The following is a 27,640-nucleotide window of genomic DNA, read 5'->3' on the forward strand; positions in this document are numbered from 1 at the left end:
GGGTGTGTGTCCATGTATGCCCAAGTGCATCAGCACATGCCTGCTGTGGGGGCTGCCACCAGGCTGGCATGGTGCTTTGTCGCCACCTGTACCAAAGAGGAACTAATTCTCTGTGGTCTTTTGGGTCTTGGGACCTTACCCTCATAGTGGGCAGCAGCTTCAAGGGGCTGGGAAGTCAGGAGGGGAGGATGTCAGTCGCTTGGGGAGCTCTGCTTATGGCATGCCCCCCACCCCCCCCAGGAATCCTGGGTGTGGCCTCTTCCAACAGAGTGTCTCCGAGGCTGAGCCCACGCTGCTGTCCTGTGCCGTCACAGCCTCCTCCTGAGTGCTGCCGTCACTGCTGCAGAGACCCTCACTGCTGCGCTGTCTCTGTCAGCAAAGGGAGTCCTTGTTTCATAGGTAGCAGGAAGGCTGGTGAGGGCAGCCCCCAGTGGCCTGGGGCTTCCTCGACACTCACCTAAGTTCACCTTCAACGGGGCAGGGCTGGGGGCAGGAGAGAATCTGGTCTGAGCAAACAAATAGAGACACTTTTAAAGGTGGGGAGATTAGAATTTGCTCAGCAGTGGCCTCTAAATTGGGGCACACGTGCCAAGAAGGAAAGGGAGACAAGACAGTCAGCTGAGGCATGGGAAGAAAACATGAAAATGCCTATTTATATTTATGCCTATATATATTCATCCTTCTGAACTTTTCTGTTTGGGAAGGTGTGTTTTACCAGTAATATACATGAATGGACTTGGTGGGGAAATATTCATATGTTGGGGACATGCAAACATGTTTTATTGATAGGGATACATGATCAAAAAAGCAGGAAGCCTGAAAGCTGGGCAGGTTGAGAAATATTTTCTTGTGTGAAAACTGGACTATTTTCTAAACTCCAGCTTTGTGAATTCTCCTATCCATTCCTGAGCGCATAGCTCCAGCACACAGGACCTGGCCCTTGGTGCTCACCATTCTGCAGCCCGGCCTCGCTGCCCGAACACACAGGGACCACTGGGGTGGCACTGGCTCTTCCTGGCATGGGTCTCAAGGGAGAGGTCCGCTCACAGCATCTGCCCAGCTGTAATTGCCTATTATGTAAAGGTCAGCCATGAATTCATCAAAACCTTGTTTGAAGCTGTGGGACTCTTCCGGCTGCTCTGACTTAGAAAAACAGTTTTCTTAAGTTCACTCCCTTCCTGATGAACAAAGACAAACATTTATTGGTGTGAAATATTTCTCTTTCGAATATCCCACTGGAGGCAGTGGGGGGCATGCCCTAGAATGCTGCCGCGTAGAACCCAGCGTGGTTCCCCCCTGGAGCTCACACTTCTCCAAGCCGCCTCCTGTCTGCTTCAGCCTGAGCAGGCCCTCCCTGAGTGCAGGCTCATCTCTCCCTGGTGGCCTTTCCCCTACAGATGTACCTGGTATGTGGAGCATCTTTGGTCTCTGGAGCTTGTGGGCCTCATGCCTTTCCTGGGCTTTCTGACCGAGGGGAGCCCAGCTTCTGACCAGTGCATTCTGTGTTATTTCTCCCATTGGTGGCCATGGTCATGGGACAGGAGGCTGCTGGGGTGCTGAGGTGTGCTGACTGAATGGGTTCTGAGCCCCTCCCCAGCAGCCCTCCTGGGGCGGGGGCTCCTTCCTGCCCTGCTAAACAGCCTGAAGACTTGTTTCTGACTAGTCAATAGCCTTAAATGTTGAAAGGGAAGAAAGCTGGTAGAAATCCAGCCATTTTTATGTCCTTTACCTTTCTTGTCCATCTTTAAAAAGTATCTGTCCCCAGACAAGGCATTTTAGTCTCCCCCTGCTTTGCTTCCGACCACTCCTTCACGTCTCTGGCTTCTCCCTCCTCCTCCACATACCTGTCCTCCGGTGTCTTCTGCTTTATGGCAGCGCCTCTCTCCCCTCCTTGCTCATCTGTACTTACCCCGCCCTCCCCAGGATAACCTCACTGCTGCTGGTCCTATTGATGAACCAGGTCTTCCCTGGGGCTGGGCTGGGTCCTGCCTGTGGACACCTCCCTCCCCTTTTCCTCCCTCTCCCCGCCTCCTGGAGAGCATGCCCTTTCTCTCCTGAGGCGCTCTTGGGCTACTCCAACCACTGCTTGGGCCTTGTGTCCAGGGCTATGTCACAGACCTCCTGGACTTCCTGCCATGGGGGGGAACCTTGTGTTGAGCAGGATGGGAAGCTGGCCCCTCCCAAACTTGACTGGGTGTGGAGAGGGCTTGGTCAGTCACGGTGTGTGGCCCTCACGGGTGTAACCCTTTCCTCCGTGGCTTCTCAGCCTTCAGGAACATAGACTCCTCATAGTACACTGTTGACTGCTCCTCCTCCTGGGAACTTTTAGCGTGTGTGTTTGTGTGTTCTCCTTCCTCTGACTTATCTGTTTCTGGCATCTCTCCTGCTCCCATAAGTGTTGGTGCTCCCCCAAAATCCTTCCTGAACCACTGCTCTCTGTGTGAACTTTCTCCTGAGGGTTGCCTGTGAGTTGAACCCTTAACTCTCACAGATAAAAATATCTGGACTTACTTGAATTGAACCCAACCTCTGTCCCATCTCCTAACGCCCCCCATACTCACTCAACAAAACCAAACCCAACCTCGTGATTTTGCCATTTCACTCCCCATTCTCCACCCACCAATTGGTGTCTCCCCCTGGATTCCTCATCTCAGCCAAGCCAAAATAGTCCTGCTGAATCTGGCCTCCCTCTCTCCCGAGGAACAATCTCTTGGGCCTTATTCTCACTGGTTCCCTACCTCCACCATTTCCTTGACACAGAGCCAGGGCTTGGCCTTGTTTGAAAACCTTAGAGGCCCTGCTCTCCTGGCCTATCCACATTAGCTCAGAGCCCCCCACTTCCTCCAGGTAGTTCAGTGCCCACGAATGCCAGGAGCTGTTCTAGGTGCTGAAATCGCACTGACTTGACGCCTGCCCTGCACAGCCACCCACCTGAACGTGCTCTGTCCTGCCTCTGGGCCCTCGTATATGCTACCCGCTTTCACCATAGTTCACCCGGGGAGAGAGTTCATCTGTTAAGACCTGGTTTAGATGCCTTATCATCCTCAAGGCCTTCTCAGGCTTCTGCCTCTCCCTGGACCACGTGGAGATGTGTCTTGCAGTGATTTGTTTGCACATCTGTCTCCCTCTAGACTAGAGGCTCCCAGAGGACTAGATCCCTGTGTGATTCACGTTAAAAAAATAATCCTTATTAAATATTGAATAGGTATTTATCAAAAATATAAGAGTATTTGTAAAATATGTATAAGATGTAAGGATAACAATACAGTGAACACCTGTAGACCCACCTTCCATTATAAGAGACATAATCCATTCATACCATTAATACTTATCACAGGGCCTGGAACTAGTCCAAGGTCAGTAAGTGTTTGTGAATGACTGACTGCCCAAATGAATGAATGAACCTCTGTGCTTTTCTCAGAGTCAGCATTGCTGGGCAAACTCCAGGTGAACTGGTCATAACTAACTCATGTGTCTGCCCTCACCCAGCTCCACTCCATGAGCTCACTGTACTGCTCACACGTCTTTCCATTTATTTGGCTTAAGCTTATTAAGTGCCCATTCAGTGCCAAGCGTGGTGCTGGGGCCTGGGTGACAGTGGGGAGACCTCTTTCTAGGGAGCTTCCACGTAAACAGCTCTTCAGGAAAAAAACACACAACCAAACTGTAGTGCTTCTCCCTCCTCTACAGCCTCGCTGTGCTCCCCCAGAGAGACGGTGTGACAGTGGCGAAGAACGTGGACTGGTGGCTTTGATATTGGAGTCCCAGCTCCACCATTCGCAAGTCAGAATGGCTGTGCAAGTTGCTTCACTTCTCTGTGTGGCAGTTTCCTTGTCGTAAAATGAGCAAAATGGATCCTACCCCCTGGATGTGCTATGCGGCGCAGAGGAGTTAATATGTGACAGGTGCTTGGCACACGTGGGGCCTGTGGTGACGACTCAGTTGTCATTAGTGCCTCTGTGGCCCACTGAGTGGGGCTGAGGGTGAGGCTGCAGAGAATTCCAGGTGTCTTTCCTGCAGTTCTCTCCTCCAGGGAGCGCCGTGTTTCCTCAGCTCTAACACACTTTGGGACCACATTTTACTGTTCTGAGTCATGATGTGCCTACAAACCATCCATTCAGGAAACACACTGTGCATCCAGCATGTGCCACGCGCTGTGCTAGGCCCTGGGACACAGCTGTGGGGAAGGCACAGAGGCCCTGCCCGCACAGAGCTGTGAATCTAATTCCGGGATCACCGAGGGTATGCAAAAGCAATACATGTATTACATAGGGAGTTGGAAGGTCCCCAGTGCCGTGAGAGCAAAGAGGCAGGAGGGACAGAAGCTGCATTTTATTTTATTTTATTTTTTATTAGTTTCAGGTGCACAAGACAAGGTAATACTTAGACGTTCATCATTTATATCCCTCACACTGTGGACCCCCGCCCCCCATCCCCCCTGCATTTTAAATAGACTGGTCAGGGACAGTGTCCCTGAAAGGATGCCACCAGAGCAGTCTTGAGAACGTGCAAGTGCCAGCAGATGCAAATGCCAGCAGCAGGAGTGGGCCTGGCATAGGAAAGTGGAGGGAGGGAGGGAGAGAGCGAGTTGTTGGAGATGAGACCAGAGGGAAGGGGCGGAATCTCGTGGGCCTCATGGACCATCACAAAGCCTTTGGCTTTTCATCTGGGAGGGAAAGAAAGCCATTGGAGGGTTTAGGCAGAGGAAGCGAGTGGTCTGATTTATTTATCTAAAGGATTATCCTGGCTGCTGGATAGAGATGGCCATTGAAGGGCGACTGAGAGCAGCCAAGCTTGTGCAGGCAGGACTGAAAAAAGAGAGGACAGTAGCTTGAACCAGGTGGAGCAAGGAGGCAGTGGGAGTGGCCAGACTGAAGCCAACAAAGGTATTGGTGATTGACATGGGATGAGAGAAGAAGGGAGTCAGAGGTGACTCCAAGGGGAATTCTGGGAGGAGGACCCTGGGGGAAGATCAGGGGCTCAGCTTGGACACATCAAGTTTGAGATGCCTGTAAGACATCTCAGTGGAGATGTAGAGGTGGCAGTTAGATGGGGAGAGGTCTGGGCCAGAGACACACACTTGGTGGTGGTCCGTGGGAAGTGGGATTTGAAGCCTTGAGTCTGGGTGGGCCCTGAGACTCAGGGATTGTGTGTACTCAGAGAAGCTAATATGCACGAAGGCCTAGTCCTTCCAGTGTAAGAAGTGGGGTTCTGGGATTGGGACATGAGGCAGCAACTGCAAAAGAATTGAACAAGATGTGGCCAGGAGGGAAGAGGTGTGTTCCGGAAGGCAGGTGGAGACCTTATTTCAGGAAGGAAGGAGTACTCAGTGGTGTCAAGGTCTGCTGCTGCAGAGCAGGTGGTGGGAGGAACTGAGAAGTGACTGTTGGATTTGAGAATATGGACGCCGTCGGTGACTGGGACCTGAGCTGTGGAATGAGAGCAAAAGCCAGGCTGGGTTAGGTTGAGAGGAGCAGGAAGTAGTGAGTGGAGACAATTCTTTTAAGTTTTCCTGTAAAGAGCAGCAGAGAATGAGGCACAGTAGCTGAAGGGGGAAGTGGCTCAGAGTTTGTTGTTGTTTTTTAGGGTGGGAGAAGCATGTTTGTATGGTAATTGAATCCAATAGACGGGGAAATGGATGATGAAGGAAAGGGGATAATTTGTGAAGGTGAGAAGTGGGCCTTGGGGACAGGAGACAGGCAAACAGTGGGGGACAGGTGTCAGGAGGCTGTGGATGTGCAGATTCCCCTCCAGTGGCTCCCACTTTCTCCTGGACATGGCAAGCAGGTGGTCAGTGACAGTGAAGAGAGGGAGGAAACTGTTGGGGGCTTGAAGGTCAAGGGGAAGGTGTGGAATCATCCAGGAGGACAGGAGAGTGGAGGAATGGCGGGCATGCATTGTGGACAGGCCTCAGGCCTGGGCGGGGGGCATTGCCCTTGCAGACCTTGCAGAGGCGTTGTTTGTTTACTCGCTGTCACCACGGCCGAGTTGAAAGTGAATTTGAGTTTGAATCCTTACTTGTCACATTAAATGTCCCCAGAAAGACTACATTGTGATGACCCATTGAATTAAAAAGTCATTGTGTGCACAGGAGATTGCCTGTCACATACCAGGCAACACAGATACAGTAGAAATTGCTCAAGTTCTTAGAAGAAAGCACAGACCTTGCACAGCTTGGGAGGGGGGCTGCAGTCCCTTCATGGGACATAGAGGCCTCTCGTAGCTTCTGACTAGCTTACAAGGGCCGTTTTTAAATTTCAGCCCTGAAAGTTTTAAGTGAAAAATGAAACTATGAATTTAACCAAGTGGCAATATTTCTTATGGTACCTGGAAATTAGTCTCCTGAAAGGCCCTCGCAGCCAGCTTCTGAGTGTGGGCCAGAGATGGTGTAGCCACCACCGTCCGGGGCCTCGCAGCTGGTGGCAAAGCTGGCCCAGGGGCTAGGCCCGGACTCTGGTTATCCTACTGCTGAAGAAAATGGCAGGTCTGTGAGACTAGCTGGATGGGTGTGTACTGCTGTGGCTGCCGAAAGAAACATTTGATGGACATTTAATAGTGTCTCTTTTGTTCTAGAAGAGTCTTTATTAGACAAAGGGTGCATCTCTCCACCAGCAGTGTCCCAGAAGGGAGGAAACACTGCAGAGCATCTAGGAGTGGGCCTCCCCTGGTGGGCTCCGCTGCCCTCTGAAGTGGCTTGTCTGAAGATGTCTTACCAGTTGGCTCCTGAATCTTATTGGCAAGCACACAGCCTTTTTATAAGGGCAGCAAACAGAATCTTCTGTCAGTTAGCCCCTAAAAGGATTGGGCACGAGGGCGGAAGGCCAGGCCAGATTGCCCCGCGGGCAGCTGTGGCCGAGCCTCCCAAGAGGCTCTTGGCCAGTCTGCTCTGCTCGTGGGTATCCACCCAAATGAATAGAGACTGAAGCAAGTATAGAATTTCAGGGAAGCGATAGAAAGAATTGCCTTTGGCTTTTTGTGCTCAGTTTCTTTCGAATTAGAAAAGGAAAACTGGCAGAAATGAACTTAAATGGGGTCAAAAGGGAAAGAATGTAAGAGAATGGAGGTTAGCCTGACGGTTTGCCTTCTACCTCATTGAACTATTCAATCCTACTGGCTCGGCTGCAGCTGGGCCGGGTCAGGATGGAGACGGGGGTCTCACACACAGAACCTCCTTCGGTGGTTCCCCCAGGGCTGGGTCCTAGGACTCCAACCCCACCCAGCCTTGCACTAGCAGAAAAGTAACATGAAAAGTCACACTTGACCCATCTTGATGGACAGGTCTGGCTTCAGGCCTGCTAAAAGGCTTCCAGGAGAAAGCACCTGTGTCCCTGTTGGAGATGGTATTAACTAGGCATTGGGGTGCCTCCCCCACCCATCTCCAACTGTCTGGGGTCAGCCTCTGAAGGGGACCTGTCAGAATGTAACAGACCTACCAGGGCGGTAGCTCTGAACTTGAGCTGTATCTTGGAATCACCTAGGGAAGAAAAGATACGAATGCCAGGGTCCTGCCGCAACAGAATCGCATAGAATTTGTCTGTGGTGCCGTCTGAGAAAAATCACGCTAGGTGTTTCTAATGTAGACAGATGGGTTTGGAGCCTTGGTACTCAAAGTGTAGTCTGCAGACCGTAGTACAAGCATTACTTTAGAGAGTCTTAAAAATGCAAACCCCACCCCAGACTTAATGAATCAGAATCTGCACTTTATCAGGATGTGACAGGGGACACTCATGATCCTACCACGTGGCCTCGTGCTGAGGTTCACGGGGAGATGCTTGTCAGGGCTGAGCACGGTCAGTGCTCAGCGAATGGTGGCTGTGATCACACCGCTGGGCAGGAAGAGGGAGTGGTGACGGGGCTGCAGGCGGCTTCTCTCAGATGTGTCTCTAACGTAGTCATTTTCAATGTCATTTCAGCCTTTCCAGGAGACTGGACCCCCAGGAGCCCTTGGGGAGCCAGAGAGCAGCTTCCCCAACCCCGAAGCAGGCTTCTGCTACTGCTCCTGGCCACGAGAGCCCCCGGGAGACGAGGGCACAGGGCCCAGCAGGCCAGGACGCTGCTGGCCCCCGCGGGACGCTGCAGGTAGACAGCAGGACGCAGAGATCAGGGCGGTCCCCCTCTGTGTCACCGGACAGAGGCAGCACCCCCACATCACCCTACTCCGTCCCCCAGATTGCCCCTCTTCCCAGCAGCATGCTGTGTCCCATATGTAAGACCTCGGACCTCACGTCGGCCCCCAGCCAGCCAAACTTCAACACCTGCACCCAGTGTCACAACAAGGTCTGCAACCAGTGTGGGTTCAACCCCAACCCTCACCTCACCCAGGTAACCACCTCTGCGCCGCTCCCCCCACCTACCTTCCCTCGCCTTCCCCGATTCCCTTCCCCTGTCACCAACTCTCTTTTCTTGCTCATTTCCCTTGGCCACCAGTCTCTGTGTCTTTTTGGAGTCATTCTGGCTCCAGATGTAGTGGGGAACAAGGTCTGGCCTCAGATCTCCTGAGGGGTCCCTGTACGTCCTGAAAGCATGGGCAGAGTCCCAAAGTAGAATGCTTTCTCACCTGGTCCAAGTTCGACCTGGAAAAACAATGTTGGGAGGGCCAGACAGTCTTGTGGACTTTTCCCAATGAGTACAATGTTTGGAGAGGGCCCTGGGCAATGGCAGGGCCCCCAAAGAGGCAAGTTTCCCTAGTCCTAGGCCAGCCTGCCCCTCACAGTGGGCCCTGAAGGGGGATGCTGGTGAGGGCAGCCAGGCATTAGGGGAGACAGGAAACCCTGGAAAGCTCCTCCTCTGGGCTCCCATTCCAGTTAGCTGGCCCGAAGCAGCTGCCCACCCCCAAAGAAACAACTTTGGGGTAGAGATCCAAGTGGGGGGGCCACGCCTTCCTAATGAGTGAGTGTCCTACACTCACCAAGAGGCCGTTGCAGGCCCATTTCCATCAGATTGGCCTCCTTTCTCCTCCAGAGGACCCTGGGTCTACAGCCCCTCCTTGGGTTTGTTGCGGGACACTCAGCCAGGCCCCCAGAGGCTCTCTGCTGAGCAGGAGGCAGGCTGCTCCAATGTACTAGCTGAGCTGGGGCCATGCCTTTCAAATGAACTGAGTGGGTGTGCCAGCTTCCTCCCTCTTCTTCCGGGACAACCCATAGGAGTCTCCGGTTCTCCCTGCAGGGCTCTGCCCGTGGGCAGGATGGAGAGTGGCTGACTGCAGGCCCACCATGGCCATCTCTGGGCTGATTAGCAGCAACAGGAGCTGTTTGGACCACATGGGAGGGGGCATGAGTGAGAATAATTGTTCGCGGGTCGGGGACTATTTGTGACATGAGGTGCTGTGGGTGTGGGACGTGTGGTTTGTGAGAGGTAAGTGTGAGATTCCGAGGAAGGAGCTGCGGGTGTGGGGAGATGACTCAGTGCATTGGGAGTCGTTCCTGGAGTGTGGGGGCTTCCTGAGGAGGAGGGCACACTCGTGATTATTACATCTGGGATTAGAAACGACCCGTCCCTGCACTGATCGGTTAGGTAAGTGTGTGCTCTTGAGTATGGAGAAGTGTGATGGACGCCAGAGCCGCTCACCTGTGTGTTTCTGCCAGGAGAAGCCAGAAGCACCTGGCCTTGCAGGAAGCTGGAAGCGTGGCAGGCACAAATGAGAGGTGCCACTGGGGGCGTCCCCCCTTGTGCTGGCCTTGCCCTCTGGATTCCAGCCTCTCTGAGATGCTAACTCGAGCCGCAGGACATGAACAACTTTGGGTAGGGTGGGCAGAGATCAAGGGAGAGCCACACACGGTGGCACCAGTTTCCTGGAGGGCATCCCGGTCCTCACCACACGATGGGCTCCTCCAAGCCCAGGACGTTCGGCGAGGTGGGAAGGGAGCCAGGCTTTGACTGTGCCTAGAAAAACAGCAGAGTGGGAGGACACCCAGTCCATCTGCTTCCTTGTGTGGGGAGGAAGCCGAGGCTCAGGGCCAGGAGGAAAGGGGCCTGAAACTTCCTGCAGACACAGTGTTTGGAGAAAAGCAGGCCTCCTGGCCCGGTACTTCCAGCATGTGCTGGGCAGTGGTCGTCGCAGTGACACTGATCAGGGCCTTCAGCAGCCCAAGGGTGCCGCAGAGCTCCAAGGCACAGCTGTAGCGGGCAGACTTTCCCAGACTTGCTAGGCCATTAGGGCTGCTGTTCCATGGCATCCAGTTTGGGAAATGCTGACCTAGTCCATTCTCTGGGTGCTCACCTTGTGGGTGCCCTTTTCTGCCAGGGTATCCAAGCAAAACCTTTGCCTCTCCATGGTTGGCTTTCAGGGGTGTTCCCGTCAAGGAAAAGGAACCTTTGGCACATATTCCTGAGGGACTGGCAGAGCTTAATTCTTGAGTCAGAGCAGGTGGTCTTTGTCACTTTGGTCATGTTTCCAGGTGATGAGAAAACAAGTTGGCAGGTTTTACTGATAGACCCACCCTGGCCAGACCACATATCTTCTGGCACCTCTAACTGGACGTTCTGAGGGCCCCTGTCTAGAGCTAGGAGGTTGTGCCTGAAACGGCTGGTGTGGTTATGCTGAGCCCTGGTTAAGGAGAGCTGGTAGCCTGGGGCCTGCACCCTGCCTCGAAGGTCCCGGAAGCCTCCTCCTGAGGTCATGTCAGCAGGATGCGTTGTGCAGCCAGCGTGGAGAGGGCCACGGGCCACACAAGTGACATGCAGGGGCTGCTAGTGAAACAGCTCTTGGGTCTTTGAAAGTGCGACCAGGGAAGACGGGCCTTCTTTCATGTGTGTCACAAGTAGAGAATCACTGGCTGGTTTGTAACTCAAGTTGCAGCCCAGGTTAGGAGTGTGATAGAACTAACTGCTGTGCCCAATGGCTCCATGAGGACAAGTGCGCAGAAAGGCGGGGAAAGATTGGCTCCCCTGGGCCGATGGTTGCCGGAACGCAGCATTTTGCTTTTCTGTCTTCTGACATCTGGCAGGGTCTTTTCTTTTAGCTGGATCCTGCAGGAACAACAGACCAGGTCTGGAGATGAGACTCATACACAAATAGAACAGTGCGCCATTTGGCCGGAGCGGTGGCTGAGGTCTGGAGCTGCTGCTTTTCTGGCTAGTGGACCGAAGCTTCCCCTGTCAGCCCTGGCGCTGCCGGATGGGAACTACACTCCAGACATGGCGCTCGCTGTCCTGCCCGTGCTCAGGTTGGCCAGCTCTTGAGGCTGTGGCGCCATGATAGGAAGATGCCTGCCCACGTACTTCACTCGGTCTCTGAGTGCCTGGAGCACATGGAGACTGCCGGGAAGTCAGGGAAGGAGCTCAATGCACCCTCTGTTTACAGTGGAGGAGACCAAGTCTTTGGAAGACCAAGTCTTGGCTTATTCTGGGTTGTCCTGGAGCAATAGAGCAGGGGACCCAGAAACGGTGGCTGGGTGTCCCGTTTTCCCCTAGGGCCTCCCAGCCCCATCTTCTCCAGCCACAGTTCATTTTTGCTCAAGCTGAGGGTGGTTCAGAACAAGCAGGGCCATCTGGCCTCTTTTCATGGTGGAGGCTGTTTCTTCCCGGGGTTCTCTAGTCCTGGCTCAGAGCAGGTAAATAATTTAACCTGTTTGAAACAATTCCAAAAGGCTGGGGCTTTCCTCGTGGGGTCTGAACATTCGTGCAAGAGACTATCCCTGTGCAGAGGTACTGACCAGGAGACCAGAGATGTCAGCTCTGAGCACATTCAGTGCCCAGTGATGGGGAGAAGGCAGGAAGATGGTACCCCTCTTGTCTCCCCAGATGTGGGCTCTTAGACAAGTGCCTCAAACTTCCTGAATGTCAGATTTCTCCAGAGGAGAAACAGTGGTCCAGGGACCAGCCTCAGTGGTTTTGTTGACGCTCCACGCCCACTCAGGCCACTTAGCTCACCTCTCTGCTCTTCAGTGACTTACCATTCAGGCCTGCCACCCTTTTCTCCTCCGGGAGGGAGACCCTTGTTACTCTCGTCAGGCCCCTATTCTGCCAGCTGGGAGTAGGAGACAAGGCATGGCCATGAGCCCGCTGGGTGGAGGCGAGGAAGGCAAGGTTGGGGTGAGCAGTAGGGATGGGAGTGGGCTGCTGGCGAATGTGAATGGTGGCCTGGGACAGGCATAGCCCATGTCTGCCAGCCGCCCAGAGGCCTCCCTGCCCTGCTTAGAGCAGCCCCAGCAGCACATCCTGGCCTGGCCCTTTGCCAGATGTGAGTGTGTCCTTGCTCTAGGAACAGCGTCACAGGGGTGAGTGCTGTGCAGACAGGGCGGCCCGCACACCTGTGCTTTCAGGTTGGCTTGGCAGAATCCTTCCACAGTGCCACGTAAATCCAGCCTGCACCTGGGAGGCCCACTCTCTGCCCCCAGGCGGAGGGGCAATAGGGCTGCCACCCCATCCCCAGCCTTCCAAGTCCAGGCAGCCCATCCCTGCCCACCTCCCTTGCTCTAGTCAGAATCGCTTATACAACTTCTAAGAAAACTACGGAAGAGTGATCATGGCCTTTCGTCCCCTGTTCTAAGGCCTAGACTTGGCTGAGACCAAGCCAAGGATGTTTAATCCCCTGTGCCTCCCTCCCGCTCAACCCCCATTGGCAGGCCGTGCGCTCAGGCACTTACCCAGGGTGGGCGGTGTGGAGAAGGGAGGGAGACGACGCAGTGGTCACAGTCGCCTTCCTCTCCGCCTGCATCCCACTCCTTTCCGGCACTCTGGGGCTGGGGCACCAGATGGCCCGGGGGTGGTGCTGGTGGTGCTGCGACTGCAGCAGAGGTCCCTTCGCTGCAGCCAGCACCTTGCCCTCTTCCGTCTGCTCCCTCCTGGCCACACTGCCACCTGGCTGTGAGGAAGGCGGGGCACCTGTTAGGACATGGCTCAGCAGTGGGCTGATGAGAGGCAAGGTGTCCTACTCCTCCCTGGGCCCAGGAGGAGGTGACGTGTGCACACATGCCCAGCCTTCCCCTTTCCACCTCCAAACAAAATGCGAATGGGTCTCCAGGGGGCAGGCCCTTAGCGAGGCCTTACTCCCACCCTATGTATGTCTAGTTCTTGGGCGGTTTGCCCTGCAGTAATCACTTTGATCCAAACAGTCTCCGAGTCAGTAGGAAAATGCCCCGCACCCCGACCTTCAGCCATTCCACGTCCCAGGAGACAGAACCCTCAGCCTCCCTGCTTGGACCACTTCAGGGTGGAGGCCAGAGCCAGTGGGGACCTGCGGGAGAGGCAGCTGTGGGAGAGGGAGCTGACGCACAGCTGAGGCCACCAGGCAGCGAATGCTAACTTTTAGCTATGAAACGGGGCTGTAGAGTTATCTGAGAATGAATGTCAAATTAATTCAAACAGAAAATATGCAATTTTATTCCTAAAACACCTGCTTTTACATGTGAGGGCAAAAGAAACAGAATGAAAAGAGAATGGATTCAAAATGGTAGCAAAAAGGAGAAATAAATAAAATGAGAATGGGGAGAAGGGTCAAGAGGGGAGAGGCAGGAAATAGACAAGATGGAGATAGGCAGAGGCAGGAAGAGGCAGAGGAGGAAAGCTCAGTGGATGACCAGTGGCTGGCTCGTTGGTTCTGCTCTTTCTACTACCGATTAAGCTCAACCTTTGGCCTGGGCAGCCTGCTTGTATCCACTCAGTCACAGGGCGGTCCTCTCTTTGCTTTTCTCAACCTTTCCTCCCTCCAGAAACGCTTTTTGAGTCCTTATGCTAAGCTCGGAACTGTCCTTGATCCTGGAGAATTGGGCCGAGCTGAAGCAGACGCGTTGCTCAGCCATGAGGGCCCGTGGGAGAGGCAGCACTGGTACCAACAACCACACAGGCAAACACATCGTCCCACCTGGGGTCAGGGCTGAGGAGGGCCAGGAGGAAGGCTGGAGCAGGGCTTGGTGTGAGGCTGCGACAAGGCTCTCGGGGCTTCTTCAAGGAGGGCACGTTAGGCCCCAGGATGTGAGACTGAAGCTGGGCTGCAGACAGGTAGAGGCAGGGGAGGCTGAGGGGAAGTGCGTGGTCCACGTGAGGGTCCGGAACAAGCCAGCTCCAGGGTGGCGGGGTGCCACAGCCAGGACCACAGGGCACGCAGACCCCGCTGCGTCTCTAAGTGCGCTTTCAGGGTTTTGGGAAGGTGGCAGTGGGAAGGTCAGACGCGCAGTGAAAAGCACCTGTTTGGAAATAGATAATGGTGATGGCTGCTCAGTATTGTGAATGTAATTAATGCCACTGAATGGTACACTTAAATAGTTAAGATGGCAAATTTTACATTATGTCTCTCTGCCTCTCTTTCCATATATATATAAAATACACCCCCACCCCTCTGGCTGCGGGTGGGGGGCTACCCACAGGGGCAGGGGTGGGTTTCCAGGAGCAGGCTGGGGCTGGGGTGATGGAGTGGAGAGCCGCAGACTCCTGGTATATTTTGGAGGCCAAAGAAACAGGTTTGGGCAATGTATTGGGCATGAGGTAGGGGATGGCGACGGAGCACTTTTCCGTCTGGGCCTGTGAGCACCCAAGTGGAGTCTGGTCGGCTGACAACAGTCACAAGCAGATACTGACACCAGTCTACTTCCCACTAAACACGTCAGCAAGCATATCGTTAGCTCGAGTATTTATTTAAGGTTTTCTTAAAGGTTAACATTGACACAAAATGAAATGTACAAAGCTTAAGTGTACCATTCCGCGAGCTCTGAGGAAAGCATACACCTGTGCTACGCAAACCCCTCTATCAAGAAAGACACTACCTCCATCACCCAGAAAGTCCCGTCAGGCCCCATCTTTGTCCTTCCTCACCCCTCCGCCCGAGACAACTGCTGCTTTGATTTTTATCTACCATACATGAGTTCTGCCCATGCCAGACTTCATATAAATGAATCCTACAGAATGTACTCTTATGTAAAAGCTTCTTTCACTCAGCACAGTGTTTTCTGAGGTTCATCCATGTGGACAACTCTTGAGAAGACCTGACTGAGAAGGAGCGGGGGGCACAGACAGTAATTGGGGAAGCTGTGCAGACAGGAGAGGTTCTGAAAAGCAGGAGACACAACAGCACTGAGTTCTAAGAGGAAAGGCCTGCCTGGGGGTGCGGAAGATGGGGCGTGAATGAAGGAGTGGGCCCCCGAAGATCCTGAGTGTGGAGGACGCATCTTACTGTGTGGTTCCTCTGTAAGACGTTGGAAGCAAGGCCATCATTTGAGCTAGAAAGCAGGGGACGGGAACAGGAGAAAATGAACCAGCCTTTGTGGAGAAAAGTTTCCTGGAGAGATGGGGTGAACTAACCAGGCAGATAGTGGGGGCCCAGGAGAGGTTAGGACATAAGTAAATTTACAGTGGAGCCCATTAGCCTGGGCCCTATTCAGCTGCTTGGGTGTAAGCTTGGAGAAAAGGTAAGCAGTTGGGTCTAGTTCTGAAGCAGACACAGGTCGAGAGAGTGCAGACATTTAGCAGAGTGACTGGAACGACAGACCAGATCCAGCTGGGTAGGAAGAGATGTGAAGGCAGAGAGCCATGGATGAAAATAAAGCAGAGGGTCAGTGGCAGGGTCTCCACAAGTCCACAGGGCTGCTGGGGAGGCCTGGGGAATGACCTAGGAGGCTGGAGGAGCCAGGTGCAGGGCCATTTTGGAGGAGACGCAGTTTAGGGTGATGGAGAGGGTGAGGCTGAGGGCGAGAGGTGTCCGGTGGAGCAGCTGGCTGAGCCCCAGGTGCCCCAGGGATTCTAAAGAGCCGCAGAGGCTTCCCCATATTCAGAAGTCCAGGAAGTGCAGCTTCTGAAGAGGAGTGTGGGGATGGGGTGCAGGGGAGTGGGCTTGGAGATGTTCTAGGGCACAGTGGGGGCACCTGGAGGGAGGCAGGGAGGCCTCCTAGGTACCTAGAGACCAGCAAGGGAACGGTTTCTTTTCCTTTCATGGAGCTCCAAGCCAGTGATGCGAGGCTTTCAGCCTCCACTCCCCAAATCCGGCCTCAGATGTTGGGCAGGTTTCCAGGGCCCCCCTCAGGGTCTGGACCTGATGAGATTGGCACCGGTCTCCCCTGAGGGCCAGGCCTGGTGGATTTAACTTCGGATCCGTGTGCCCTGCACTACAGGACCTGTAGTGCCTGCCCCGAAGCCTGAGGCCAGCCAGCCAACAGGTGAAGCACATTGTTGGCAGACGTGAGGAAGCTGGATGCTGGATGGGGCAGGTGATGTGTCCAGTGCCATGGGCAGTGCAAGGGCGCAGGCCCCCCTGGTCCGGGGCGACAGTGGGATATGTACCCCCTGTCGAGGCCCAGCTAGTGACTCACAGCCTGGAAGAGCATGGTGGGGCCCTCCCAGGAACCTCTGGATTTGGCACCAGCAGGGGAGGCTCCTTGATAGGCTGTTTCTGTGATGTTTTACCTTGTACCAAAGTGGAGAAAAGCATGAATGTGGCATCAGGCATGATGTCAATGCAGAGTGAGCCGACACTGAGTGGCCACTCTCCTAGGGAGGGCTGGGCCTTGCAGGCAGACGCTGCTCTCCTGCTCTCTGCAGGAAGGCAGGCTAAGTGACATCTGCAACCCTCCCTTCCTAGCTGGTGGGGAGGTGGGAGGGGAGCGTGGAAAGCGAACCTGTTACTGCTGGGGACCCCAGAGCTTCCCGGCAGGCGTGGAGGTGGCAGTGAGGTAGGCGCCACCCCGAGCAGAAGCAGCTTCCCTGAGCAGCGTCGCTTGGGGCCAGACATGGCTAGTAAGGCTAGATCCCCCCCTCTGGGGCTAAAACACAGGATGGCAAGCTTCAACGTCACCAGTATCACTGTGAGAAAAATGTCTAAGCCCCTCCTAAGAACTGTCCCCCGTCTCCTTCCTGCCCCAGAGCCCAGAGCCCAGGGAGCAGCAGGGCGTGGCCACTGCAGTCAGATCATACCTGGCTGCTCATTCAATGTGTGGTTCACAGAGCTCCCGCCTGGTCCCCAGGCCTCTGGTGGGCAGTGCCACCTTAGCTGCTCTTCTGCTCATTGAACAGTCCGACTAAGGGAGCAGCTGAAAATGGCTCTTCTCGGAGAAAAAGTCCCTTCAGAGCCACAGAGTCCACAAGGCACTGCCTTTCGGAATCCCCAGCAGGCTTCTGGCAGAGCAGGCAAACCACTTCTTGACCTGCACACCAGCCCGAGCTTTTCCATTCCTTGCTGGTGAGAAGGGTCAGCTTGACAAAAGCTAGTGTCTGGCAGAGCCATCTGCCTCAAGGTGGCCCTGGGAAGTCCCCTTAGCTCTACCATTGGCTCTTAGGACGTGAAGTCTGTGGCTGGTGGCTTGCCCATCACCTGGCCATGTGCCAGGTCAGGTTCATAAACAGCAAGACCCTAAGAGAGGTTTCCTGTTACACCGGGAGGAAGCCATTCCCTCGCATTCTGGTGGGCAGCCAAAGAGCCACAGGCACTATGTACAGTTGAGGAAGACTCACTGCTGCTGGCCCCAGGGCCGGGGGCATGCGCCACAGGCCTGGCCATGTACACAGCCTAGGCCAGCAGGCAGGCTGGAGGTATACAGCCATCTCTCTCCCTGCCCAGTGTCAGTCTCCATCCCCACACAGCGGTGAGGACCTCGGAGTAGGGAGGCAGAGGCCGAGGATGAGCCTGTCCCAGCAAGCTTCTGGTGACCCTAGGGAGGCAGAGAGGGAAGTCTTGCTGGGTTCAGAGAGCTCCCCCTGCCAGCATCTTCCTTGGGAGGCCTGGCATGCGGGGCCTATCTGCCTGGGCCTGAGCCTGGGAGGACTGGGGGAGGGTGTGGTCAAGGCTCCTTGCTGTCTGGAAGAGGCTGGATAGAAATAGCTGCACCCAGCTGGGCGATGAGTCACTGAGGGGCATTTCAGCCGGTTTTTCTTTCGCAGAGGTTCTATTTTAGGTGAGATGCCTGTTGACAGCTTGGGTGACGGGGGCGGGGTAAGGGAAAGTTCTGGAGTTAGTGCAGGAGTTTTAGCATATGGCTCCCCCTAGTTCAACCCTGTCTAGAACCCGAGGGAGGGTCACCCTGAAGTCCCAGGATAAGAAGCCTTATCTACCAGGTCCCGCTTCTCTGCAAATCCCATCTCATGGCACGCTGCAGCCTGCAGGTGCACGACAGAGATGGGCCATGGCTGTGGGCTGGGCATCTACCACAGGAACTGAGTTTGTGGCTGCCATCCTGGGCCAGAGCTCGGGCCTCCCCTTTGGAAGGTACCCCCTTTCCAGGGCACCTCTGAGGGTGAACAGAGACAGCTTGCCCTTGGGAGCTCCCCTTTGATGGGAGCAAGCCTCCCCCCGACCCCAAGGATGACCTTTCTCAAGGGGTCTTTGGACTGAATCCCAGGGACATAAATTGTTTCTTCTGTGACTTTGTCTGTCCAAATGTAGACAAGGCTGCCTTGGGTCTTAAGAAGCTTCTGGGTGAATTAACAGCTCCCAGCTGTGGGTGGCATCACACCCTGGGGCTTTGGCACCACTGTTCTTGGGTTTCCAGAGGTGGAGTTGGTCTTTGAGGGCTCTGCCAGTGTTTTGCAGGGGTGACTTCTAGACCCATGACTTGACCTGCGTGAGGCTGAGTGGCCTTTGGAAGAGGCAGGAATGCAGAAGGCTCTAGGCTCCAGGCTCCTGCTCACAAGACCCGTAGGGCTGTTGTGGCCGTTTTGCCAGCAGTACCACGTCCTAGCTGGGTAACCACACAGCCTGTCGTTCAGTCCCATCAGATGCTGGTTTTCTCTACTGTGAAGACAAATGGGAGACTGCCTGTGACCATACCCCATGTGATGCCGGGCTCAAGGTGGCACTCACCCACATACACTTTCTCCCCTTCCTCAGGCTGCTCTTGGTCCATGGGGCAGGACAGCGGAGCCCAGGCTCCCTGGCAGGCCGTCAACGGCAGCACAGCAGCCACACAGCCCTGTGGTCTCCAGGCAGAGCGCAGGGCTGGAGGCCCCCCGCCGGTGGACAGAAGGGGCTTTCTGCCCCAGGGATCAGACTGGACTTTTCCCTGGTGACTGGGCTACCATGGTTCTTTTAAAACCACTGGCTGCAACTATAGATGGGAGCAGGCCTGGCTTCTGGCCTCGGCTCTAGTTGAGAAGGAAAAAGGAGCCCCTTCGTCACGGCACTAAATCTCTAGTCTCCTGGCGGCGGCCTTATGGAAGCTGTGCCCCCATTAATAGGTTGTCAGGATTAATCCCATGAGCAAACCAGCCTGGAATGAGCCCCGATCTGTGCCACACACTGCACAGTCCAGAGAGCACCTCACCAAGGTTCATGGGGGGATAGGAGACGCCCAAGGAAACAAATCCGTAGATTACTTTGGGCAGAATTAGTCCTGGGAAGAAAATAACCTGGGTGATTAGCTACAAGTGCCTGGGGGGTATTTTAGACTGTGTGACTGATAGACTGTGTGTCACTTCACTGATAGGGAGGTGACACTTGATCTTAGACCCACACAACTAGCTGGGCCGGGGGGTGGGGCAGAGGGAATGGTGAGTGCAAAGCCCTGGTACAGAAGTGAGCGCAGAGCACCACTTGGCAGAACAGGAGCCCCAGCATGTCTGGGGTGACACAGCTCAGGGGAGTTGGCAGGAGAGGAGGCCAGAGAGAGGGGTGGGCTGGGGGTGGGGGGCTTCCAGGGCCATGGGAAAGCGTCCCTGTGGGAAGAGTGGTAGGAATCCCCTGGAGGGATGTGAGCCTGTAGGTGATGTGCTCTGATTCATCTGTGGAGGAAAAAAAATATGATTGGCTTGTGTAACTGGAAGTCCAAGGGTAGACTTAAGGCATAACTGAATCCGGAGAATTAAATGAAGTTGTCAGATCTGCCCATTTCTCTTGGTCTTGGCTCCACCTCTTACTGTCTATTGACTTCATTCTTAGTATTTTTCTGCGTGTTGGGAAAGGCTGCTGACCTTCCAAGCCAACATCCTTCTGACCCGTAACCCAGCCTACAGAAGACCCTCTCTCCTCTTCATTTACCATGCAACACGGACGAGCTCTGACTGGCCTGGTTTGCACGGTCACACGCCCATCCCTGCACCACTAGCTAAACCGCTGACTGGCCCACTTGAGTCAAGCGCCCACTTTACTCAGGGAGGGGCTGATGACAGGGAGAAACGACACGTCTGTCCTGTGAATAGCAACACATCTGATTGATTCTGATGGCACAAATTATCCCATTTTCTTCAAAAATTTGTCTTCCTTAAGGAACAAAAAGGGCTTATTTCATTCTAATTACACTGTCACTTACATTGTATTATTTTGCTTATTTTGTTCTCAAGATTTTTCATATCTCTTGTCTCCTCTGCTAAGCTCTGAGCTCCAGGACAGGAATCATAGTTTGCTTTGCTTTTCTATGCCTCCCTCCCTCACCCTCTTCACGTATTTATTCTCTCTGCAAGTTTTTACTGAATTCCTATTGGACCAGCACTGCTAGGGCTTGCTTTCCCTCATTTGTATTTTAAAAGAGTCCCCAGTGTGGTAAAGGCCTGAAGGGGCAGCGTGGAAAGGAGAGTGCCCAGTGGAGGTTATTGGGGTCATTCAACCAGGAGGATGGTGGCGTGGATGGGTGAGGCGGGTGTGGGTGGAGTGAAGGCACAGCCAGGGGGCGGTTGGGAGAATTCTTGAGCAGGAGGGTCTGGCCAGCCGTGGGTTGGTGGTTGGGGGGTGATATGAGGGTTATGTGACTGCCTCTGCTCTGCTCCATGTGTCTGGCAGCTACTAGTGGGCAGGGCAGTGCCATCTGCCCTTTCAGCCCTGCCTCGTGGCAGCCTGAGCAGGGTGTGGTGCTCCCACCTGTGCTAGGAGACCACCCTGGCTGCTGTGTGGCCTGCAGTGACTTGGGCCAGGTGTGCCATCGGTCCTGGTCACCCTGCTGACCATGATGCTTCCTCCTCAGGTAAAGGAGTGGCTCTGTCTGAACTGCCAGATGCAGAGGGCTCTGGGGATGGACATGACCACGGCGCCTCGCTCCAAAAGTCAGCAGCAGCTGCACTCCCCCGCCCTGTCTCCTGTCCACTCCCCGGCCAAACAGCCCCTGGGGAAGCCGGAACAAGAGAGATCCCGGGGCCCACAGCCCGGGGCCCGCCAGGCTGAGACGGCCAGGGCCACCCCAGTGCCGGGACGTGCCCCAGCAGCTGCCCCTCCAGAGGTGGGGAGGGTGTCTCCTCAGCCCCCTCACCCCATCAAGCCTTCCACAGCTGAGCCCAGGCCACCGGCAGGAGAGACCCTGGCCAAAAGTGCCCCCACAGTGCCCTCTGGGCCTGGTGCTGCGGAGCAGAGCCAGGAGGGCCTCACCGGGAAGCTCTTTGGCCTCGGTGCATCGCTGCTGACCCAGGCAAGTACACTCATGTCTGTGCAGCCTGAGACCGAACCCCAGGGCCAGCCTGCCCCCAGCAAGGGGCCACCCAAGATCGTCTTCAGTGATGCCAGCAAAGAGGCTGGCCCAAGACCCCTAGGCTCAGGGCCCGGGCCTGGGCCAACACCTGGAGCCAAAACTGAGCCTGCAGCTAGAACAGGTCCTGGATCCGGGCCTGGAGCCCTGGCGAGAACTGGGGGAACAACCAGTCCAAAGCATGGCAGAGGAGAGCACCAGGCAGTGTCCAAGGCTACTGCCAAGCCAAAGACCATGCCGAAGGAAAGGGCCACCTGCCCACTGTGCCAAGCCGAGCTCAACGTGGGCAGCAAGGGCCCTGCCAACTATAACACCTGCACCACCTGCAAGCTCCAGGTGTGCAACCTATGTGGCTTCAACCCGACACCCCACCTGGTGGAGGTAAGAGAGCTGGACCAAGCCTGTTTCCTTGGGCCTTGGTGAGGGGCCAAGGCCTGGGGTCATGGGGGACGGGGGGCATGGGAGCCAGGAAGAGCTGCAGAGAGCTGGGTCTGCAGCAGTCGTGGGGCTGCTTACACCGCTGATGCCACAAGGGCTGTGCCCCCTTTTCTGTCCCTGCCCTATGTCTGTCCTTCCACTCAGAGACCTAACTGGCACAGTGGATGGGGTAATGGTGCCACTGCCTCTGACTGGCTGACCAGTATCCTGAGGCTGGTCCCAGAGGTAGCCAGGCTCTGGAGGCCCTGAACTGGCCTCCCCATTCCCACTATCATGGGCAGGGCCCTAATGAAATGTGCCAACCTCCTCTGCTCAGGTTGGAAGAACCTGAGGTCCCACCTTGCCCTCGGCCTGTGACCCTCACAAGGGTTGAAGAGCTATTAGGCAGAGGGCTGTGCCCCTATGTCTAGGGCAAGGAAGAAGGCTTTCTCACAGAGGGAAGGCCATGTCCCACTGCCAGGCTCTAGTCCAACCAGGTGGTCTCCACCCTCCATTCCTTTCTGAGATTGTGGTTGTTGGAGTGTTGGTGTCCACTAGTGAAAGCCATAGCCTTTGGTGCACGTGTTTTCCCCTGGCTGGGCCTGGCTTGCCTTGGATCTGCATGTGGGGAAGCTCAGACGCTCTTCTTTCCCGAAGGAAAGTTTGAGAGAGTGCTGGGGTTGGGGCCTATCTCGCTGTAGTTCCTGCTCCAGAGAAGGGTGCTGGGCACTGAACAGAGCTGGGTGGGAGGGAGCAGGAGGCCCAGCCTGGGAGGCTCAGGCGGTGTGGAGGGGCCCTGGCAGAGCTGGACCATCCTGCCCCTGGAGCCTGCTTCTCAACCTCCCCTTACCCGTGCTGCCCTGCTCAGGGCCACCCAGATGAGCCCTACCTTGGCTGCCTTGGACGTAGCTGGGTGTGTGCCGTTCTGTGGCATGCCCTTGGCAGCTGATTGGCTCATCTTGGCAGGTGAGTGTGCCCCCTGCTGTGTCATGTCAGGAGATGGTCAAGCCCAGGCCCTTCCTGCACACAATCCGCCACCTGAGCCCGTGGAGCTCCTGGGCTGAACCATGCATAGCAGATGGCAGATGGCAGGGCAGGTGAGCGTGGACTGCTGGCCCAGGATGGGACAACAGAGGGGATGGCGGTGTTGCCATGGTCTGGGTGGCACCTTGTTATGACTGGCTCTGGGCCAGGCCTCCATGGAAGCTGCCCAGTGTGATGAGGAAGACTGCTTTGGCCGCCACAGGCCGTACTCGCCAAGATGCAGGAGGCCTGAAGCAAGACAGGCCACCTCCTCTTGTGGCCCCTGTGGCCCTCCACGCCCCACACTGCCACTGTTCCAAGCCCTAGGTCCAGTGGCTCACTGGAGGACAGCTGGCCTGGCTGAGCAGTGGGGAGGGGGCACCTCGGAATCACCACTGGGCCAGAGGAGCTCCAGCAGAGACTGCCAGGCCCTGGCTTACTGCCACTTGGGTGTGAGCCCCACTGGGTGGCTGAGGTGGCCCAGCCCACAGGACCCTTAGTCCTGAGACAGCTTCTGGCCTGCATTTCCTCATTCAGCGGGATATGTGCAGAGGGGAGGGGGAAACTGTCCCTGTCCAGGAGTGTAGACATTCCTGACAGTTCCTTTCAGTAGCCCCTGGGCCAGGCCCGGGGAAGTGCTGATTCAGCCCACACAGAAGTGTCTCAGTCCCAGGCTGGCCCTGGAAGAGCGTAAGGACTCTGATCTAGACCTCTCGTTAGCTGCTGGTTCTCGCGTTCCTGCACTCCGGAGCTTCTGCCTCTCGATGGCCTGCATTGCCCCCTGCCCCCCCCCCCCGCTCCATGCGCTGCTCCACTGCTACCTCCTTGGCCAGAACCACCCTCGCCTGCGCAGGATCTGCCGGCTCCATGGGCCAGACGGCAAAGCTGCTGGGCCTCCTGGTCTCAGCTCCTCCCCACCCTCTGCTTCCCTGCCTCCTGCTCCCCCCGACAGTCAGAGGGAGGCCCAGCTTCTCCGTCTCCTTTCTCCTCATGGCTCTGCCTGTTAATGCTGCAGAGGGCCTATGGCAGCTCCTGGGGAAGATGTGGCTGGGCAGCTGCAGTGCCTGCTCCCGTGGTTCCCACCACGGAAATCATGCCACCATCCACCGTCAGAGACGCAAGCTAACAGCCTGGGGTCATCCTCAGCCTCCGTTCTCTTACCTCAGCACCCACTCCACGGACCGTCCTCCCCACTGTCACTAGAACTTGACCTCTCCTCTCCACCCTCATGGCCACAGCGCTAGTCCAAGCCTGTGTCCTCCCTCACCAGACAGCGAACAAAACCGGCTCGATTCTGACAGCCTTGGGTCTTGCAAGGGGCTGGTGGGGAGGGCCCGGGGTGTGTCACCCCCCTTCCCTCCAACCAGCATGGTTGCTTTCTTCGCTGAGGCTCTAACCAGACCATGGGCTGTCTTTGATCTCCCCTCAGTGAATGGCCACTTGGCATTCGGAGCCATTGGGTGCTTCCCTGTGACCTACTTAGTGTGTTCTTGGTTAGAGGCTCCTGATTTTTCAATCAGGCTCCTGAGTTCAGACACATACTGCCTTGCGAGTGAGGTGGGAGGTCCTTCTCCAGGTCCAAGGGTCTGCCCTGGCTGTCTCTCCACACTTTGCCTGACTGAGGCTGGCCCGCCAGGCTTGGGATGGCTGTGATGCCAGTGCACAGTGTGACTGTCCCCCACTGCCAGGCCCCCACGGGCCTCTTTGGCCTGCCATGGCTCCACCTGAGGCTGGAGCCAACTGTCTGGACTGCCAGGTTGGGAATTTTCCTCAACGTTTCTGAGCTGCAAAGATCTTTTTTCCTTCTTTGTAGCCAGGGAGTCCAGCACACACAATAGAAGAGGCAGTAAACTATATCCTTTTTCCCTTTGAAATTTCCTCTGGAGGGGAAAAAAACCCATAGTGCTATTTAGTGAGTCATTTCGTAATTAAGAGTTGTTGATTCCAAGGTTTTTTTTTACCTATTTTTCTTTTTGAAGGATAATAGTACCCTCTGGCTTAATTTTTAATTGGCTTTCAGTTCCAAATAGAGTTTGTGAAGAAATTAGTGGAATTGGAATGGTTACAGTAACATTGCCAGTTTCTTATCTTATAATAATTGCCAAAATAGAAGCCATGTCCTTGAGAAGTCAGACCTCCCTGGGCAAAGGGCCTGGCACCTGTGCTAGTTGGGGCTGGGCTGGGTTTCTTTGGGACAGGGACTGCAGCCCGGGCATCAGGCAAGAGGCCAGCAGCTGCCTGTACTGTAGACCTGCCTCAGACTACCTCTGAGGACGTGACCTCTGGGAGCCCAGTCTCCTCCCACGTGCAACGGGGCGATAGTACCGCCTCTGAGGTTTCTCTGAGGACCAGGTGAGATGCCATACCTCAGGTACTTATGCAAGGTCCAACGCACTCAGCCCTTGAGTCAGGAAATTGAAACCAGAGTGTCCTGAAAAAGAGTCTCTGTGTGGGGAAGAAAGAGTCCTACCAGCCCCTGGCTGTCTGGGTGGAATCCACCCCGTGGCCAGTGCAAGATCCTGGCCTCGTGACGGATGGCCCACAGGGAATGAAACATCTGGTACTGGGGCACGAGGGGAGCACAGCCCGGCGGGGCACAAAGGCACATGTGAGGGATACCAGGGAGGATGCCTCTTATTGGAGGCGGGGGCCCCAAAAAGAGGAGCTTAAGAATGTCTGGGGACAGGGGTGGGCAGGGTCACAAAATCAGGAGAGGAACAGAGGACCAGTGATGGTCATGCCATTGGTCCAGGGTTCAAGTCTTGGGCCCTTTACCTCTGGGCATCTTTTTCTCTGGAATCCTCATCCACTGCCTTCTGGTCTGGCAGTGGGCCTGGGGGTATGTTGGGCCAGGCAGCTGGCCATAGGCTGTTGGTTAGGCTGGTGTCACTGTAACCAGACTGACATATAGGCCATCTCCACATGTAAAGAGACTGTGATTGATCTTCAGGGTCAATCAGATGATGGCAGACAGTGCAGGGAGGATACCCAGCTTCCAGTGCAGCTTTGCTGGGCTCCCTTGGCCCATAAGACACAGTGGACAGTGGTCCCCAAAGGCAGCTGGTCTCACCTGCCTGTGGGGTGCCCGCCAGCTCTCTCAGACAACTCACTTCCCCTTTCTCATCCTGAGCTCACCCAGCTCCATCCGATGGTGTATGCACCTACACTTTTCACCTTTTCATGCCAATTGCCTTTGGGGGATTCCTACCTTCCTGACCCCAGAAAGGAACTGGGCAGATGGAGGCAAGGCGGACTGATCATCAGAGCCTCCCATTGTCCTTTCCCAGGTCGAGATCGTCCCCTGCCCACTTGCCGAAAGGGACAGGCAGAGGGTCAAACAGGCAACAGTTTCCCTGAGGGCTGGGGCTGGGTGAGGGAGACTGTGAGAGAGAACGTGCAAGTAAATGAACGAATGAGGGAATAAACACTGAAGGAGGAGAGTGAATGAGTGAATGAACAAGGGAATGAATGAGCAGGGTGGGGTGGGGGCATTTTGGTGGGGTAGCAGAGGTGAGAGCAGCTGTGTTCCAGCCCCCAGGCAGAGCTTCTGCATGGCCTCCCACCCCATCCTCATTCCCCGAAGACGGGCCTGGGCCAGGTCTCCTCTGGTTCCATCCCTATGGGCCCCAATGCCCTGTACCCTTCTCCCTCCACCCCCAGAGGGCTGGAGAAGGGCCTTCAGCAGCCAGGACAGGTGTTTATTTTTAGCTCTTATCTCACATGCCTCTTCCTCCTGCGCTCCCTCTCTCTCTCTCTCTCTCTCTCTCTCTCTCTCTCTCTCTCTCTCTCGTTAGTTTCAGGCTACTCTCCCTCTGCTATAGGAGAACTAGGAGCAGGAGGGCTGACTGAGCGTGCTCTGCTGAGGGCTGGGCCTCCGGGCTCGGGGAAGCAAGCTGCTTCAGGGGCTGGCTCTCAGCTCTTGGCATTACATCTGTCTCCTCTATCCAGGCCACACTTCCAAGGTGCCTTTGCTTCATTTGGACTGTTGCTTCTGAGGTGGGGTCTGCAGGCCAGATGTGGGGTTCAGAGGTTTGCCAAGCCACCATGGTGACCCAGGGCATATGACCTGACCTTGAGAGGCCTGACCTGGGATGAATGTGTGGGGACCCAAGGTGGAGTCAGGACAGTGGTGCCTTGGGCCAGCCCCACTCTGGGCCCAGATTCTAACCCCATCATGCTGATCTTGGGGCTAGGGAAGAGGCGCTTTGCTCATTTTCAGAACCCTCTTGACCTCTGCCTACACCCTTCCCACCTTCCAGTGTCTTCGAGCCACCTCACAGTCTCTCTGACATGGGGGCTTTTTTATTCTGTCCCCAGGTGACGCTGGGGGCATGTAGGTGGGATTTCTCCCTCAGGCTCTGTGCTCTCCCATGTCCTGTCCATCTCGCGGCTTGGTCTCAGCCTGTCCAGTGCTCTCCCCAGGCACCTCTAGGGGTGGACCCTGCCAGGCCAAGGAAGCCCAAGGCCCAGCAAGGAGCCAGCACCCATTGCCTCATCAGGGTTGAGGATGGGGGCACATAAAGCACCAGATAAGGTCCAAGGGAGTCAGCAGAAGCGCTAGGCCCAGCAGCAGGGTGAGTACATGCAGGACCTCTGAACACTCTGCCTCCATAGCGGGGCCCCTCTGCCCAGGACCTGGGTGTAGGATTGGGCCTTAGGGCAGAATCAGAGCTCCAGTCTCAGGCCCTGAATAACGAGCCACTGGAACGGGCCTATCCCTCAACACACACCAAGGCCCTGCCACCTGCCCAGCCTGGCCTCAGCTAAGACCCAGGGTAGAGATGTGTGTGGCTATGTGGGCAGGAAAACAGAGCAGAATCATTGACATGGCATTTTCTATGGTGGCCTGAGGATGCCAGGCTGAGGGCAGGTGGCAGATACCCTGGGGG

General features: G+C 55.6%; 1 protein-coding gene across 1 annotated transcript in view; it reads left to right on the forward strand.

Annotated features, from left to right (window-relative positions):
• BSN (bassoon presynaptic cytomatrix protein) overlaps positions 1 to 27,640 on the forward strand; it is a 75,589-nt gene that overhangs the window by 29,295 nt on the left and 18,654 nt on the right. The window contains exons 2-3 of the mRNA XM_081072330.1: positions 7,914 to 8,322; positions 20,817 to 21,692. Coding sequence (XP_080928456.1) covers positions 7,914 to 8,322; positions 20,817 to 21,692 — 1,285 coding nt within the window. The remainder of the gene's footprint in view (positions 1 to 7,913; positions 8,323 to 20,816; positions 21,693 to 27,640) is intronic.

This window comes from Rhinolophus hipposideros (assembly GCF_964194185.1).
Source record: "Rhinolophus hipposideros genome assembly, chromosome: 14".
Taxonomy (NCBI): Eukaryota; Metazoa; Chordata; class Mammalia; order Chiroptera; family Rhinolophidae; genus Rhinolophus; species Rhinolophus hipposideros.